Source organism: Phragmites australis, chromosome 14 (genome assembly GCF_958298935.1).
Source record: "Phragmites australis chromosome 14, lpPhrAust1.1, whole genome shotgun sequence".
NCBI classification, from domain to species: domain Eukaryota; kingdom Viridiplantae; phylum Streptophyta; class Magnoliopsida; order Poales; family Poaceae; genus Phragmites; species Phragmites australis.
In genome coordinates, this window is record NC_084934.1 from 3,994,401 (window position 1) to 4,013,126 (window position 18,726).

Sequence of the window (18,726 nt, forward strand, 5' to 3'; positions counted from 1 at the left end):
GCCATGGCTTTTGACCGAACATCCTACGTGGCCCTTTTAACATCGTCAGTCATGACGTTGTGAAAATGATTTATTTTTAACATCTTTTCCTGAAGGATCTATTTATAAAACTGTTTTTGAAAAGGGCTAAAATATAAAAATTCCACTTTCCCCGTCCCGACCGCGAGCCAATCACAAACGCCTGCGTGTATACATGAACCTCGATCTAACGGCTGGGATTGCCCGGTGACCGGTCAAGGGCAGTCAAAGCGGGCCGCGCTACGGGCTGCGCCCGGTTACCCCACGAATCTACACTACAGACGCGCACACAAACGAGCAGGAGCAGGAGCAGGAGGAGAGAAGGGGAAGAGTAGAGAAAAATAATGAGCGGCAGCAAGGTGAGATTTTTTTTAATTTTTCTTTTCGCCACGCGTTTGAACTTTCGGATTGTTTGTGATGGCGTCCGAGCAATCCCTCCTCGTTCCGGCTCCATCTCTGTGTTTGGGGATTTTTGGTTCGATTTTTGTTTGGGAGGATTTTTACGGGGGTCCATGGGTGCGGGTTCTGGCAATGCAGCGCCCGCCCGAATTTCGGGGTTTGAGGCGGAAGTTGTGATCTTGGTCGTGCTGTCGGAATCGGTTGCTTGCTTGTTGTTTCGATTTGGTTTGGGGTGAGTTTGTTGCTAGGGTTCCATCCACCCGTGGAGACTAAAGTTTTGGGGTCGAGTAGCAATCAGTGTAGGCCCTTTCTTACTCCACCTGCAGTGCCATCATTGTTTCGCTAGTCCCTTAGCATCACTCGCTGCCATATTCTTCTCTCCTGCCGTCGCTGAACGGGGTTGATTGGTTGCAAGGGGCAAAATTGGTCTAGGATTTTAGTTGTTGGAGTGGTGTTATTGGGATGATTTTTGTTTACTATTATATTTTTCAGCCTCTCCTTGTTCCTGAATTTTTTTATTTTCTAGTATTATTACTACTTTCCATGCTGATTCCTTTGTTTAGCACCGGTTTATGCTGTATACAGTTTCTCGCAGCTTGTGAAGTGTAGTGTTTTCAGCTACATTTTTTTGTTTGATAAGATTGGCGCAGAAGATTATAGCTTCAGAGACGTGTAGTAGCTATGATGAATGGAGGAAAGAAAAAATCAATCTTGTACGGTGTTCAGGCTGCGTAGGCCGTGGCGTCCACCCTGCTGTGGCGATTTGGGGAAAATCAGCAGTCTGGATTTTTGTCCTCCTCTCCAAGACTTGCATCTCCCTTGTCAACTTCACCATCTACTCCTCGCCACCTCCTTTGCCAAGCTCTTTTATGCTCCGGACTTCCACATCCATGGCCACTACTGCTTGGCCATATGCCTAATCGTCAAACACTGGAGCAAAGGCCCCCGAGTTTGCTGCCTAAACAGTGCCAAGGCATCCTGCTGTCTAGTGCCTTGCACTTAATTGAACACAGACTTTGCGTTAGAAAGAACTTTTTACCCAATTCCTCTGGATATTTGATGAGATGTGCTCCATCTCGGCGTTAGAGAGTAGCTTTGATCCACTAAATACAATCTCTGGATTCTGGGGACCAAAATGCTTCAAGGTGTATCTTGAAGTTGGATCAAGGTTCCTTTTATTTCATTTGTGCACTTTGATCCACTGACGATATGATGGGTTTTGTTTTCTTGTTTATCCGTTTTTGCTTCCCTTGTTTATCAGACCGGAAGATTGATTCTTTAGCTCTCACGGAAGATAGGCCATCAGGTCTTTATGTGGTGCCTGTTTGCTGTTTCACAATCAGCACTATTTTTTTGGGTCACCTTTTGCTGAGATGAATAGAATGTTCTACCCATTTTGCTGATGTGAACTTGATCAGTTGGCTGTTCAGGTGCTTTTTGCACAAACTAGTATAGTTCATTCTTTCCCCTCATTGTTGGGGCTTGCTGCATATCTGTTATCTTCTCCTGTCCCAGTTTTCTGTATTTCTGGGAAATGTTTTGACATCTGTTGGATAATTGCATATGTGGTTTCTTTGAAAGTTAAAAGTTGATGCCTTGCTCTAGTTCTAGATCGGATCACCAATGGTCCTTTGGTGTTTGTTATTTGATCCTCAAAGTTCCTTACCCTAAAAAAGAAAAACTATGTCTGCTTTTGTGACTTAAGAACTGGAAGATTGGTGGGCTATTGGTATATCCGCTGATTGCTTTGAGGAAAAAAATGCAGACAAAGTTTTATTGTCACTTGCATATTTGTCTTGCACGGCTTAAAAAATCTTCACTAATACTTACTCTCTCATTACAGGTTCTAGCTCAAAATATTTGAAGATCTTTATTGGTAATTTCCAGTTATGTCCCTTCCTTTTATACGAGATTCTTCAAGGTGATGGCGGATGTCAACTCATCGTTCTCTGGAGGTGCCCAGTTGCAGCCAAGTACTAGCATGAATACTGATTCATTCATGCGTGTTCCTGCCTCCCCAATATCATTTCCATCAAATAACATCTATGGCTCTTCAGTCATTGATGGCTCAATCGTGCAGCAAACTCTGCCCCAAGAGCAGGTGCAAAAGCGGAGGTCTTCTAGTGTAACATCACATCCTATGATTGAGGCTGGTGGTGCATTGCATGCTCAGAAGAAATCAAGGATTGATGTTAGGCAAGATGATATTATGCAACATCAGCTGATTCAGCAACTGCTCCATGGTCAGAGTTCTCTTCATTTTCAGGGACAACAGGACCCACAACTTCAAGCTTTGATCCAGCACAAACTGGCACAGATTCAGCAACGACAGCAGCAGCAGTTGTTGCAACCATTTTCTCAGATACAGCAATCTCAAATTGGCACCCCTCGTCAGCCTCAGCTTAGGCCACCATTAGCACAGTCCGGAATGCAGCTAGCTGGACCTATCAGGACTCCTGTCGAGAATGGGCTTTGTTCCCGCAGGCTAATGCAGTATTTGTATCACAAGCGTCATCGTCCAGAGGTGAGTTTCTGGATGTTATACATTTATTATGCGATTATGAGATACAAGCTCTTGGCATCACAATTTACTCGTGCACTGTCTTCTAGAATAATCCCATAACATACTGGAGGAAGCTTGTTGAGGAATATTTTGCACCACGAGCAAGAGAAAGATGGTGTGTCTCTTCTTATGAAAAGAGAGGAAATTCTTCAGTTTCTACCCCACAGACAGCTCTGGTAAGTTAACAGTGTACACTTCACACTTGCATTTTTACTCGCCCTTGGCTTTGTGGATGTTGGCAACTCGAGCTACCGAACACACAAGCGGGCCTTCGGCCCTTTGGCGAGATTTGAAGGCTTGGTGGACCACAACACACTTAGAGAGAAATTGTGGCTGTTATTAAGTTTACCTGTCATTTCAGTTACAGTGAGGGCCTATTTATAGCCCGTACTTAGCCACTCACTGTCACAATGTACAACTTTACCCCTCTAACTGCTACATTCTCGGCATATTCGGGGGTGTTTCAGTATCATCGTGATTACATTGTCATATTTACAATTGTGCCACTCATCATCCTCTGATCCAGACGATCACTACCCCTTCGCATGGGCATCTGAAGGTCCACTACAGATGGTCCCTTCGGCGTGTCTTCTACCGACTCTTCCGTCACATCATGCGCTGGCCTTCGGTTGACCTCCGAAGGCACACTGAAGGCTTCGCCGGCGATGGTGACTTCGGTGCTCCACCTGGGTGCTTCCTTCGTGATGACACGCGAAGACCTTCGGTCACATGCCGAAGGCTTGCTATGCCCTTCAACAATCCCCCGAAGGGTTCATCCATCCTCGAGCATTCCCTGTGAGACCATCCCCAACAGCAGCCCCCCACGGGTAATGATCTTCTTCGATGGGCAGAACCCGTGAATCAAATGGTATCACCAAACGCCGTCCCCTTCGACCTATCGAAGACCTTCTTGCACACGTATTTCGATTTTACATATAGATCTCCTTTTTCGCTCGACTGGTATTTTATAGAGGGTGACTGTTTTGTCCCTATGCGGCGTTTAGATTTCGCAAACACCGGTTAGAATCGATCTGACCGTAACCGTCATTAAGACGACGATTCAAGTTCCCATGCAAGCCGTTTTGGCTTCCGCTGGCTGCGTTTTTTTACCTCTATATATATTGTACCCCACGACTTATTCTTACCGAGCGTTCTTGTTAGTGCACTCGCTCTCCTACGAAGGTTCTTGTAGTCCTTCGCACTCGCTCTCGTACGAAGGCTCTTGTGCTCCTCCCGCTCGCGTACGAAGGCTCTTGTGCTCCTTCGCACTCCATTCTGAAGTCCTCCGAGATCCCATGGCTCCGAAGAGTAAAACCACTAGGCCGAAGATGTATTGGATCGGCCGATCGAAGGTTGACGAAAAAGTCCTGGCCGGCCTAGTTAAAGAGGGCATGATCAGCGATGTCTCCAGTGTCAGACTCCCGAAGGACCAGGAGACTCCTTTGCCAGAAGAAGGTGATGCCATCGTTTTTGTGGACTACTTCCTAGCTGGGCTTCGTCTGCCCTGAGACGAGATGGTTCCAAAGGTGCTAAAAATGTTCGAAGTTTATCTGCACCAACTGACTCCGAACGCCATCGTCCGGCTCAGCAAATTCGCCTGGGCGGCGCGCTCGGAAGGGGCGAAAGCCTCAGCCAGGGCCTTCGTTGCAGCCCACAAACTGCACCATCAACCGAAACCAGTTTTCATGGGCAACCTGCAATACGATTCTCATTATGGCTGTGTGAATTTTGCCTATTGAGTCGGCTTGGCGACGCCGGCCGTGGCCTACAAGAATAAATGACTAACAGACTGGACATTGGTGGTTCTACTACAAGGTGGACCAGAAAGAGTATCTTCTGTCGAGATGCGAAGAATATAAAGGTGATCGGGCCCCAGATGTAAATCTGAAGGACCATCAGCGGGAGGCATCCGAAGCTTTCACCAGGTGTGCGAAGCACGTGAGCACACATGACCTTGTTGAGGAATTCGTGGCCCCGTTATATGACCCTCAGCGAAGGTTGGACCACCCCTGCCTTCGGCCCTAAGGGGCCAAAGGGTCTCTGCGCCCTCTTCCCGATTTTAGGGGGAGCTCAGGTATATTTGTTGACTTGTTTTTTATTAAGCTTCGGCTTTCTATTATTGTTTACCTTCTTTACGCTGGAACAAATTTGACAGTGGCCGAAATGGAGATCAGAGCCACACTTCTTTTAGGAAAGGTTACCCAAACCGAAGCTCAACTTTGTGCCAACCAAGCCCTCGGCCGTCGGCTGAACCGGATTTTTGATTTGCGGGGTCTCGTTTACAAGGGCAGACCAAAGCTGTCCATATCCTTAGGGGGACATGCCAAAGGTGTCCGCCCTCTGACTGCTGAGACCGGAGAAGCCTCGGCTGCCCAGACTCAGAGAAAGAGAAAAATTGCAGAGCCTCCACCGCAAGGGTTCAGAACAAAAAAGGCTTTGGCCTTGAGGAAAAAGCCTCGTTGAATTGCCTTAGACAATTCTGGAGTTGAAAAGGACGTTGGTAGCTCCGAAGCCACCTGAATGTGCCAGGCAACTTCAAAGGATGGTACAAAAAATCCCTCGCTTCGCCTGAGCGCAGCGCTTCCTCGCCGGTGGCCATTGCCACCCTTGTACTCAGCGATGAACCGACTGATCCTCAAGGTGGTGTGGAAGCAGTAGGAGCAGAGATGGAGGAGGTCGAAGAACCTCAAAAATCTAAAGGAGGAGAAGCTGAATCATTCTCTAGTTCGTCTTCTAGTTCTAGCTCATCCGAAGGCCGAAGAGCCATGGATATTGAAGAAGAAATTGAAGCTTCGCCACATCAACCTTGCCATGGTAGCAAGGGTCTTATATCCCTTGGCACGCTACAGGATGCAAAGGTAATCGATGCCGAGGCGCTAAAGCTTGCCTCGTTTGAGCCAAGCTCTGGGAAGGTGAAGGATGCGAAGAAGATACTCAACAGCGTCGTCCTTCCCGAGCCCGAAATACAATTGGCTTCCGAGCTTATGGACGCCTTCGACGTGGCGTGCGTGAAGGTATTTTGAATTGTTATTTTGTTTTCCTTCGCATACCAATTCTTACATTGTTGTATTATTACAGGGAATGGCACTGTCGCGTGCCCTGCGCGAATGCGGGGAGCAAACCGAGGCTCTAGCGAAGGGCGCAGAGGAATTGAAAGCCACGCTCCTCGTCCAGGCACAGGAGGTCGAAGCCAAGCGGGAGGAGTACGCACAGCAGACGAAGGAGGTTGTTTTGCACTCGCAAAAGCTTGAAAGAGAATTGGCCGACGTTCGTTCGGGTAAGTAGGACCTGGAACAGGAAATAACTGCTCTTCGCGATAACGTCGAAGTGTTTGAGGCGAAGGTATTAGAGCTCCAAACTATCTATGATACTGAAAAAGCTGAAAACTCACGTTTGCGCGAAGCGTTAGAGCAAGCGAAGCGGTTATATAGTGACGCCGTTGCAGAGCATGCTGAAAAGCTGGAGCCGAAAGCGGTCGAAGCTAGCGAAGCTATTTGCAAGACTTTTGAGAAACTAGGTGCTTCGGCCGTGCCGCCAAGTATCAAGGAGGTTGGTCTGGATGGTCTTCTCGAATGGATCGCTAAATCTAACGAAAGCCTTCTTCCGGCAGCCCAAGTATATGGTGACTTCTGCGCTATGGTCTCGGCCAGGAGCATAGTTCAATCAATTGAAATGACTGGCTGTGACCATCATAAAGAGCTCCAGAACTTGTCGTTAATCTATCCTCCGGATATGTCCAGCACAACTGTGACGAAGGCCACGGCGCAAATTGGCCCTTTGAGAAGCAGAGAACAACCGTCTTCGAGTAAGCACCTTTTTTGCTATGTTTCCGAGATTGTTTTATCCTTGCTTTGCATTTTTCTGATTTACCTTCGCTTCAGGCTGCCGCGAAGACAAAGGGTGCTTCATCTTCCGCCATATTCTCTACTCCACCAGCCCCCCAGGCTATTTCCTCGCAAAACATTGAGGAGGGGTCGAAGACGGTCGAAGGCCAAGAGCAGGTGTGATAGAGCAGTGATGTTTTGTCGTGGGTTTGAAACGTTGTGATACTTTGAAGTGTGTAATATCTATGCTTAATTTTTTGTTAAATATTTTGACCACCTTCGCTTCCTGCGCAGGTCCTGCCTTCGGACACTGCGCAGGTAGCCGAAGATGCTATTCCCCTTACTATGTTGAGAGATAATTTTTTCCGTGTCTTGGGCTTGCTGGGATTCCTTCCACCGTCGCCATCCTGAAATAAATTTTGACAAGTATTGGCGAGCGAATGTTAGGTTGTACGAGATAAGGAACGCTGATTCTAAGGCGTTTTGGGAATAATTTTGCCCTTCGGATTTTGACACCGGAGGGTTGAGCGAATAAAACGCAGAGTTGCACGCGGAGACTGCACGCCTCCGCCTGTATTTGTCAAACCGAAACCTGAACCAGAGGACGAGACTTACAAACATCCACTCGGGCATTTTGGATACTGCTATCGTCGAAGGCCCATCCCTTCGCAAATAATGCAAAATGCCGAAGATGACAGTGGCACGTTTGTTACTTCGTCCGACATCTGTTCGGGTAGCTATCCCGAGTCTCCTTTAGACCCTACTCAGCCTTTTCACGCTAGCCAGGTCATTGCATTCCAACTTGGACGCAACCAATTGTATAAAGATTTTGTAGATCCTTATATTGATGAATTCACTGAATAGAGCCATTGATACTCTTTGTTGTATTGTCAATAAGTCTTCAACCCCAGAATCTGTAACATTGTTATATTGTGTCATTTGCTGAGCAAAACATTATTTGTTGAACGCCGTATGGACCTTTGGTAGCAATGTGCACGAAGCGTCGACTTGAAAACGCCCCCACCCGACTCTAAAGCCATGGGGACCTTCGGCAGCGACGTGCGCAAAGCGTTGACTTGAAAACGCTGTCCCCCCCGATTCTGAAGCCGTAGGGACCTACAGCAGCGACGTGCGCGAAGTGTTGACTTGAAAACGCCGCCCCCCGCCCCCCCGACTCTGAAGCTGTAGGGACCTTCGGCCAGGGCCACATAGACGCTGATGGCTCGTTTGCTCATTTATTTCGATTTGAAGGCTTAATGCCTAAATGCCGGATTTCGTAACTATGTTTGTGGTTGCTATTATTATTATTATTATTTTTATCAAAGTCCGAAGCCCGATCTTGGGTCTAACTTCGTGGCTAACTAATCTGCGAAGCGCATCAGAGCAACGCGTTCGTTGTTGGAATAAGAATTAAGGCATTGAGGTATCGCGTGTACTCAATAAAACTTAACCACACACAATTAAATTTTGCTAGTTTCCATCATGCGAAGGGTACATGCAATACCCTGCGAAGCGTTTTGAGTGATAGGGCTGCGCTTTTTTCTTACAACAGTGTGGATACTCTGCAAATTTCTGCAAAGTTTGCCGTAACTGTTAAGGCGGTACATCTCATGGTATGGCTGCATTTCTGCCATTAAACTATATCATACGAAGGGTTCAAGTCTGCACGGAAGAAGAAATTAGCCTCATCAAACGGGGCATGAATATATGCACATACTTGCGAGGGGTACAAACAAACTTCGACTCGTATGTGCTACGCAAACATACGCGAATTGACGCGAACTTTTGAAAAATAAATACTTCGACATTGAAGTGAAGGGTACAGAGCTGTATACAAGTAATAAATACTTTTGCACACGAGGCGGTGGTGTGCTCTGCCGCGTATGTGATGCAAGTCCAAAGGGTAAAAACATTCGGGAAACTTATCCGGTGCATACATAATGCAAATGTGTGAAGATAATCACTTCGGCTTACAAGTGCGAAGCCTGCGTAAAAGTGAATGCTTTGGTACGCATATTATAGTTGTTCGGCTTTGTGCTTAATCATTTGCACGCTTTATACAAAGAAAAGCAACGTTTCGGCTTTTAATGTTGAATGTGGTTAACCTATCTGGTGTCCATACTTCGTCTTCTGTGTCAATTCGATAGGTGCGCTGCATTTAATCGAAGGTCAAGCAACACTTCTCCTTTTTGTTCCCTAAGGTTTCTTTTGCCTTCAGTGCGCGGGGGGGGGGGGGGGGGGGAGGCACTCAACCCCCGTATTTTGTATTTAATGGATGCAGAAAAAGTATAACCGAAGAGTGTATGCTTTAACGTATTGATAAATATAGCAGCGAAGGATAAAACCTTCGACGTTTGAGGTATAAGCCATATCCTGCGAAAATGGAATTTTTCTATATACGAGCAACATGAGCTCTCATGCGAAGGTTAAAACCTGTATACTAGGAATAAATATTCCTTTGAGCGAAGGGTAAAAACCTGCACTACATTTTACGATTTTTCATTGCCGCGAAGGTGTGTTGTCTCTTATTGAGGTCAATCGTCACTTCATCTTATAATTTATGCGAAGGCGATGACCCGTTTTTGAGGTCGATCGACACTCTGTCTTTTCACTGCCGCGAAGGCATGTTGCCTCTTATCGAGGTCAACCGTCGCTTCGTCTTACAATCTTCGTGAAGGCGATGCCTCGTTTTGGAGGTCGATCGACACTGTCTTTTCATTGCTGTGAAGGCGTGTTGCCTCTTATCGAGGTCAACCGTCACTTCGTCTTACAATCTTCGCGAAGGCGATGCCTCGTTTTGGAGGTCGATTGACACTTGTTTTTTCACTGCTGCGAAGGCGTGTTGCCTCTTATCGAGGTCAACCGTCACTTTGTCTTACAATCTTTGCGAAGGCGATGCCTCGTTTTGGAGGTCGATCGACACTCCGTCTTTTCACTGCCGCGAAGGCGCGTTGCCTCTTATCGAGGTCAACCGTCACTTCGTCTTACAATCTTTGCGAAGGCGATGCCTCGTTTTGGAGGTCGATCGACACTCCGTCTTTTCACTGCCGTGAAGGTGCGTTGCCTCTTATCGAGGTCAAGCGTCACTTCGTCTTACAATCTTTGCGAAGGCGATGCCTCGTTTTGGAGGTCGATCGACACATCTACCCCTCGACGCGGGGGCAGGCACTCGTAGCCCCCGTTTTTTGTTTTAAGTCGAGAGGTGTGATGCCTTTGTGTAGATCAAGGAGCACTTCGGCTTTTTTCATGCGTTGAATAGATATGCATAAGATGCAATTGAATAACAATTACTTCGACATAAGAAATAAAATGTTGCCGAAGGATAAAATGCTTTAAAGTAAGAACACGTATGAAGTAATCACGCGCTTCAAGTTTTTCTCGCTGGTTTACACCCATCTTAAGTCGAAGGGTACGATGTCTGTGACACTTAGACATTCCGTACCTTGACTTCTCTGGCGAGGCTTCGGCCCGCCTTCCTTCGTCGATTGGTGTGCATCCTTCTATCGAAGGCTTGCATCACTTCGACGATGAATCGTGCATAAATGTACATACTTTGTTTGGGGGTAATGTCATATATTAAACAGGGTTTACAAAGGTAACTGCCTCATTAAAAACCTCACCCTGACGAAGGGTTCTCCATGTGAGGAAAATAGTACAGTACCTGCACATTGCTTGAATTGAAATGCTGAATTTAAAATTGCATAAAAGTAAACTATCTATGGATGCTTCGCTCATTAATACGAAGGCACCCTTTTGGTCCTCACTACACGACGGCGTAGCTCAAATTTCCTGGAGCTGTGTTGCCGACGAAGGCCTGTTCTTGCCCCTTGTCACGTACTGGCTCTTCACGAACTACGAAGGGTCTACAGCCTTCGTATCAAAGAAAGCCTTCGACACCTGTGAAGGGTCTTCGACTCTTGATATCTTCAAACCCTAATGAGAAGCATTTAGAGGATTTGGTAGGTGTTTTGCTACAACCTTGACAAGGTTGCCAGCTTTGGAATCATCTTGACATGACGGCCGTTTCTTTGATTGGTATTCGGGTTCAGTCTTCGCCACTCGCTGTATCTATAGGTGATCTTCGAATTCCACAGGCTTCATCAGAGTTTGTGCTATGACATGAACGTTTCTTTGGCCCGGAGTGTTTCCCACTTCAATCCTTCGAGCCACTTGTTGATCTCCCAACACTGTTATAACGCCTTCAGGACCGGGCATTTTCATGCACAGGTAACCATGGTGTGGTATTGCTCCGAACTTGTTGAGGACCCCTCGTTCGAAAATGGCATTGTAAGGATAGATCATGTCAACAACATCGAAGATAACGCCATCCGTTCGAAAGTTCGACCCTTCGCCGAAAGAGACTGGGAGCTCAATCTTGCCCAAAGCGTTAACTACTTTTCCCCCGAAGCCTAGCAATGGGGATCCAGCCTGCAAAAAGTCATGTCGTTGCAAGCCCATTCTATCGAATGTGTCTGCAAAGATGATGTCTGCTGAGCTGCCACCATCTATAAGGCCTCTGTACACTTCGTTTCCCGAAATGTTTGCAACAATGACGAAGGCATATGTGTGGGTAATCCAGGAGTCTGATATCCTCTTGCGAGAAGGTGATAGGGACGTGAGACCACTTCGAGCAGATGTAAGTTGGCCCTACACCAACATGGTTCACTCTTCGCACATATTCTTTCCGTTGCCTCTTGGACTCGATTTCCTGATTAGAACCACTGGTAATGGCTAGCACCACATTGAGTCTGCTGGTCACCGTGTTTACCGATCTGTTGGTCTCCGAGGGGGAGGAGGGGCTTTGATTGCAGGCCTTGGTGGAGGGGGCGGAAGGGCAGCTTGGGAAGCCAGTGATTGGCCATAGGTCTGGTCTGATGGAGCTGAAGGTGCCGTAATGCATGGCTGGGGCGAAGCCATTGGCCGCCATTGGGTAAACACGGTGACCGGCATTGGGAAATGAATGCCGAAGGGTTGAGACCCTGATTCTGACCTTGAGTCTGCTGAAATTGCCATGCTTCACTCTGCCTATACGGCGCGGAGTGGTGCACCACTCTTGCGGAATCGAAGAGTTGCTTTCCCATGCTTTCCTTCATGGCTACAACCTGTGGGCAATACTTAGTTCTGTGACCGGCACCTTCGTCATGCAACTCACAATACAATGTACTTGGGCCACGGGGAGTTCGTCCTCCTAGGCCATCGCGGCCTCCGCGTCCTCTGCTTCTTCTGCCGCCACGTGCTCCAACACCCTAGGCTTCGACGACCTCTTGTGAAATATCTTCTGGACCAGATTCTATCTGATTCACTTGTTGCTTTGAGGTATACTCGAACGCTTCGCTTTTCTTCGCGTGCTTCGGCCTGTCCTTCGACTGGGCCGCGTTTGCGTCCTTGTTTGGAGTTGGCTTTGACGTTCTTATCGCTGCCAGCTCGCTTTTCCTGCGAAGATGATCCATCTCAGACCTTGCATACTCCTCCATCTTATTGAAGAGTTCTTGAACACTTTGCGGCCTCTTATGTGTCAGCTTTCCTGCCAATAGTCCTCCTGTGATGCCCTGGATAGCGGCATTGATGATAGTGTTTTCGCTCAAGCCCTTTGCATGGCATCGAACATGCACGAAGCGACACATGTAATTCTTCAGCGACTCCACCTGTTGTTGCTTAACTGCGAAGAGGTCACCGACAGTAATCTTCTCTGCTCGATTGCCTTGGAAATTACTGTAAAGGGCATTGCGTAACTACTCCCATGAGAATAGATCCTGAAGGCAAGGCGGAGTACCATGACCTTGCTATTCCTTTCACAGCCAACACAAAGGCCTTCACCAGTGTTGTGTCATCCCCAGCAGCGGATTCAACTACTACCTCGAAACTCATGACAAATTCCTTCGGGTCCGATTCCCCATCGAACATCACCACCTTCGGCATTTTGAAACCCGAAGGCTATGGCTGGTTTTGCAGGCCGACAGAGAGTGGTGACTTCGGATCGCCAATGTCTGACCTATGTCGAAGATCTTGCATTGGGCGTACTGCGAAAGCTGACGACGGAGTGATGATGTTTCGGGTCTACTCGCTGTCCTGTTGCAACGTGTTGATTTCCTCTTGCATTTGCTCCAGAGTTTTTCTGGCTACGTCAGCTCGACGCCGATACTCGGCGGACTTGCGACTTGATGCTAAGCTTTCCAGCATTCGCTTCTTCTGAGCTATTTGTCTCTCCAAGTCTTCGGCTTCTAGCCTCGCAGCTCTTTCTTCCTCAGTTTCTTCTTCTTCGTCTTCATACTCTTCGTATTGATTGAAGTCATCAAGTTCTTCAACGAGAGGTGCCTTTCCCTTTGCTGCTGCCGAAGCTTCGAAGCGAGTGCGAAGATTGGTCTCAACCCTTCGCACGACAGCATTAGCATCTTCCTGCTGAGTTGGCTCTTCGTGAGGGGGACCATCGCTAGGGATCACCGCAGCCATATCTTGCCTTTGTTGGTCATCTGCGGTCGCACCGGCCGAAGTGTTAGCCAACTCTTCCCCCGCCCGAGGAATTTTGTCGGTCGAAGCCCTTAGTAGCTGTTGCTGTGCCTGGTTTGTTGCCGATATCTCGTCACCCTTCGTCTTTTTCTTGGGTGGCATGGCTTCGGAATGTACCAATCCCTATGGACGGCGCCAACTGTTGGCAACTCGAGCTACCGAACACAAGAGCGGGCCGAATTCGGCCCTTTGGCGAGGTTTGAAGGCTTGATGGACCACAACACACTTAGAGAGAAACTGTGGCTGTTGTTAAGTTCACCTGTCATTTCAGTTACAGTGATAGCCTATTTATAGCCCGTACTTAACCTCTCACTGTCACAATATACAACTTTACCCCTCTAACTGCTACATTCTCAGCATATTCGGGGGTATTTCAGTATCATCGTGATTACATTGTCATATTTATAATTGTGCCACTCATCATCCTCTGATCCCGACGATCACTACCCTTATGGGCATCCGAAGGTCCACTATAGATGGCCCCTTCGGCGATTTTCTGCCGACTCTTCCGTCGCATCGTGCGCTAGCCTTCGGTTGACCTCCGAAGGCTTCGCCGGCGATGGTGACTTCGGTGCTCCCTTTGTGATGACACGCGAAGGCCTTTGATCACATGCCGAAGGCTTGCTGCGCCCTTCGACAATCCTCCGAAGGGTTCATCCGTCCTCAGGCATTCCCTTAAATGAGATGACAACTATAGTCTCTGTCAGTCAACAATGTGTACTGGAGGTCTTCGACCCATTAATCGAAGGGGGCCTGTGAGACCATCCCCAACAGTGGATTAATATCACCTTCTGCTTGATTTCAAAATTAGATTGATTAGCATATTCTTAAAGTTCTGCTTGTTTTATTGAATACCACATTTAATGTAGTAAGCATTTTTTATAATGGCTGCAAAATAGAATTTGTAGATACAGCATTGTTTTCTTTTTTCGAACCAAGGGATGGAGCTCTGCCATTCATTTCAACTAGAAGAGAATACACTGCCCCGCGGGGGAGGGGGGGGGGGGTGGGGACGGACACCATAAGAGGAACTACAAAATGCCAACACAACACCCTGGTAGAACACACTGATGGAGAGGCCACCTCAACATCTCACAGAGCAACATCAAAAGCACTTACCTACTCAACAGGATGAGACTATAGGTTTCTGAAATGAAGAATTTTAAATGTTGCAGTAGCTGAATAGAAAAGGCTGATTCTTTAACTGCAGTGCATTTACAGTCAATGTGAAGGAAAACATTCCTTGATTTTTTGTATTTATAAAATGTGATGGATGTATTCATATCAAGTTTCATACACCTATATTTGTTGATGCTGCAGGATACATGGCGTTGTGACATTTGCAATACGCATGGGGGGAAAGGATATGGTTAGTTGATTTCTTTCAGTTCTGGCAAACCATATTCCTGGTGCTTCTTTCATATGTTCAAATTCTTAATTTCCTCACTTCCTCTTTGAAACCACTTATCTGTTAGCCAAACTCAATACTTTTCAGTAAACGCCGTGTGGTTTACAAATGACCTTACGATTTCAGGCCAGAACAAAGATGCAAGCATTGAAGCATGTCCTAACACAAATCAGAATAATGCATCATGCATGAGCATCAAGAATGAACAAAATTATCTCACCCATATAAGTTGCATGGTCACAGTTTTACTCTCTGGACATGCCTTTGAAATGAATAAATGATATCCGCGAACAAAGAGTATTTAGAACAGGATGTTTGGATCCCAGTGGTGCATACCTTTCACATTGAATCTTTGGTAAAGCAATATTAGTTTGTAACTGTTGTATTATCGACTTATCTTCTGTGCACTGTGGAAGTGCTATTAACATAGCATAGATGGACATGTTAGCATCTCCACTTTTTGAGTGCTTTCTGATCTATTCCTCGTAAATTCAATGTATTGCTTTCTTAAGTTATGAGTTATTTTATGTTTTTCGTATTTAATTTCACGTCTTTGTCATTGAGCTTACTCAGTTAATTTTGTGATTTTGTCCTTCTTATGTCTGATCCATCTGACAGAGGCTACCTATGAAGTCCTTCCTAGACTCTGTCAAATTAGATTTGACCATGGTGTTATAGATGAATACCTATTCCTCGACATGCCCAATGAATTCCGGTTGCCTAATGGACTAATGCTGCTGGAACATACAAAAGTTGTTCAAAAGAGTGTCTATGAACATCTACATGTTACACACGAGGGGCATTTGAGAATCAAATTCACACCAGAATTAAAGGTATATTGCTTAGTTGGTATAGTAGCTCGCACATGTCATTAGCAATCTTTAGTAACAAGTCCATGTTATGTATTGCATTTGTGGATAGATATGATCCAAGTTAGGGGCAATTGGTAAGCATTCTTATCTGATTATTGCCTTTGAATCATGCAGATCATGTCCTGGGAGTTCTGTTCGCGACGACATGAAGAGTATATCGCTCGCAGGGTTCTAGCACCACAGGTGGAGTTCTTAGACCAGAGCGCTGTTCCTCTTTAATCTGACTACGAAACTGTGAATAGTAGATTTCCCCTTGCCATATATATAGTGATATGGTTATTGCTTGGCACCCTAGACCTTAGGTGATAAATTATATCACGTGGCATAAATCTAATTGTTATAGGGTAACTTTGTTGGAACCTGAATAATTGGGTGAAAAATGCCTCTTTGTAACACCACCAGACTTCTCTCACAGCTATTTGGTTTCTTCTCCATTTTTCATCTATGTACTGGACTTCCAGACTGCTGCGCGAAACCCCAGAAGATCATTATTACATTTTAGCCCATGATTTGTGACATGGCACTTCCTAAGTGCATAATGCCTGTTCTACCAAGCGTAACTCTTGTGCATGTCATATTATTTACCTGTGATGGCCGTGATATCTTATCTTCTACACATGATTCTGCTTTTTCAGGTGAATAATTTGCTGCAAGTTGCACAGAAATACCAAGCTGCCGCCACCGAAAGTGGTCCTGCTGGGGTGTCAAACAATGATGCACAAACAGTTTGCAACATGTTAGTGAACCTGCTACGCCTTAGTTCCGTAACATCCATTTTCTAGTGATATTTCGGCATGATGAAAAATATCTATATCTGATTATATTTACAGCAATCTTGTTTTTGGTCATATCAATGTGAAGACATCATTTTCTTTTGTACTGTTACTCTGTTAGGTTTGTGACTGCATCACGGCAACTAGCGAAAAATCTGGAGCACCACACCTTAAATGAACATGGACTTTCGAAACGATATGTTCGCTGCCTGCAGGTAATTAGATTTCCCCTTGCACTATATACTTTTAATCCTTAATATTATCTGACAAATCCTGCCCGAGAATTTACGTAACTATTAGCCCCTGCATTGTATCGTTCCTTACATTTATTCATGTGCATCAAGCACACTGATGACTATCTGTCATTGTCAGATATCGGAGGTGGTGAATCACATGAAGGACTTGATTGAGTTCACCAGCAAGAACAATCTTGGTCCTCTTGGTATGTAAGATCATGCACATTTACCTATCGTTGTCTTCAGTTTTTACCTAATTGTCAATCATTTAGTTCTGTGAACAAGTTTTTCTAAAGGAGGATCCTGGCCAATGTTTTGTCCATCGTTTGCATGAAGATGGTATGTGTTAGTGTTAAGATATATTCTATGCTTTCTTTAGAACAGTTGAATAGCTATTCCAAGTTCTGTTGATAAGAAAAACCTAGAGAACTAGAAATGCCATAAAGGGACCAACCCAGCCAATGTGATGTGTTAACTTGATAAACTCAGTTGTTTTTGACCTAATGAAGCAGGTCTACTTTATAGTGAATTATACAGATTTGAAGAATATGAACAAACACTAGTGATAATACAAAGTGTATGTAGTGGGAAGTTAAGCATCTAATCTATGGTTTGTGTTTCTTCATTTGCTTTTGCTGCTGTAAAGTAACATAACAACTATAGAGAGAATATGGCCAGTAGAAAATATAAAAATAGTATATTTTCGTCCAGAGAATGTAATAACATTCTGGTATGGATAGCACTTCCTGCTTGCCTCATCAACCTGCGGTGTATTTTTAATGTTCTGTGTTCATCTGCAGAGGGCTTGAATAATTTTTCCAAACCAACTGTACCGAAGCTTCCAGTACAGAATATGCATGAGGCAAAACAACTCATGGTTGCTGTTGGCCTTCCCAATGAGCAGAGCACCACCAAAGCCACGGGTGTCAAACAAGAAATAAGTGCCCATGTGGACAATGGAACTCCTGGTGTTGGAGCCACGGCCACCGGCAGTGATACTGCACAAAATGCTGCAGCACTAAACAGTTACCAGAATATACTCAGGTGCTCCAGTGCAAATCAGAGTGTGCTTCAGCAGGAGGCATCCAGTGTCTTTAAAGGTCCTGCAGCAATGCACAATGGCCTACAGCTGGAAGCATCTAGATCCTTCCGTGGACCTAACCAAGTGCAGCTTGCACAATTCCAACATACTGCGTCATTTCAGCATCCAATGCCCCAGGAAAACAACCTCCAGGGCTTGGGTGTGCAAAACAATATCCAGGGCTTGAGTGCGAGCCCACAATACCAGCAGCATGTGATTCATCAGCTGCTGCAAGAAGTTAAGAACAATAACAATCGCGCTTTGGTGCAGCAACCACCTCCGGATACCCCTAATGTAAATAGTCGTGTCGCATCAGGTGTTGCTAACACCAACAGTGCTGCTACTGGGGAGCAGGCGCAGGCATATCATATCAATAACGGCCCGGTGAAGGGTGCAGCTACAGTTGGCACCGGTCCTAGCAATGTGATCAACAGTACAGCCAGCTTCGTCCCCAGCAGAAGCAACAGTTTCAAGTCGGTAAGCAGCAATCCAGCCGCTGCTACTGGAGGCAACGCCGCAACTTCTAAAGCCGAGTCCTTCCACAAAATGGATGACCTCGACCCTGTCATTACTAATGAACTGGTGGAAAGTGGGCTGTTCATGGGGGACCAGGGCGGTAACGGATTCTCATGGAACATGTGACAATTTATAAATGTCTCACTGCTCTCCGAGTTCACTCTAAGTGTGAAGCAATAGCCTGCTTGGCTGTTAGTGTGGAAACTGGCAAGTGGTGATGGAAGTATGGAAACTGGCAAGTGGTTATGGAAGTGTGGAAACTAGCAAGTGGTGATGGAAAGTTGCCCTAGATTCTAGTTTTTCTTTCTTTTCCTTCTTTTTTTTGGAGTTTTTGTATTGTCGGTTTGGATTGTTTCTGATGATCATACACTGATGTAACTTCAGATGTGTGAGATAATGAGTTGGATTTGGCCTGGATATTTGGGAGCAATGGAACCTAAGTTATCAGAATATCGATGCCATGCTACTGAATGCCTTGCTGTGATTGTCAGTATCTCTCTATCTCATTTTCATGCCATAGGGAGTGGTA

The 18,726-nt window shown here is 45.9% G+C and overlaps 1 protein-coding gene across 2 annotated transcripts; it reads left to right on the plus strand.

The window, feature by feature from the left end:
• Positions 1-269: 269 nt before the first annotated feature.
• On the plus strand, positions 270-18,647 carry LOC133890439 (probable transcriptional regulator SLK3). 2 transcript variants are annotated; one of them, XM_062330808.1, is made up of 11 exons: positions 270-377; positions 2,261-2,518; positions 2,684-2,941; positions 3,028-3,156; positions 14,632-14,680; positions 15,338-15,552; positions 15,706-15,774; positions 16,227-16,327; positions 16,486-16,579; positions 16,737-16,806; positions 17,401-18,647. In XM_062330808.1, exons 2-11 carry the CDS (start codon positions 2,342-2,344, stop codon positions 18,321-18,323), a joined length of 2,085 nt encoding a protein of 694 aa, XP_062186792.1. In that variant the 5' UTR covers positions 270-377; positions 2,261-2,341; the 3' UTR covers positions 18,324-18,647. The 2 variants fall into 2 exon arrangements, with proteins under 2 accessions (XP_062186792.1, XP_062186791.1); XM_062330807.1 differs by having other exon boundaries at positions 2,261-2,941.
• Positions 18,648-18,726: the final 79 nt, after the last annotated feature.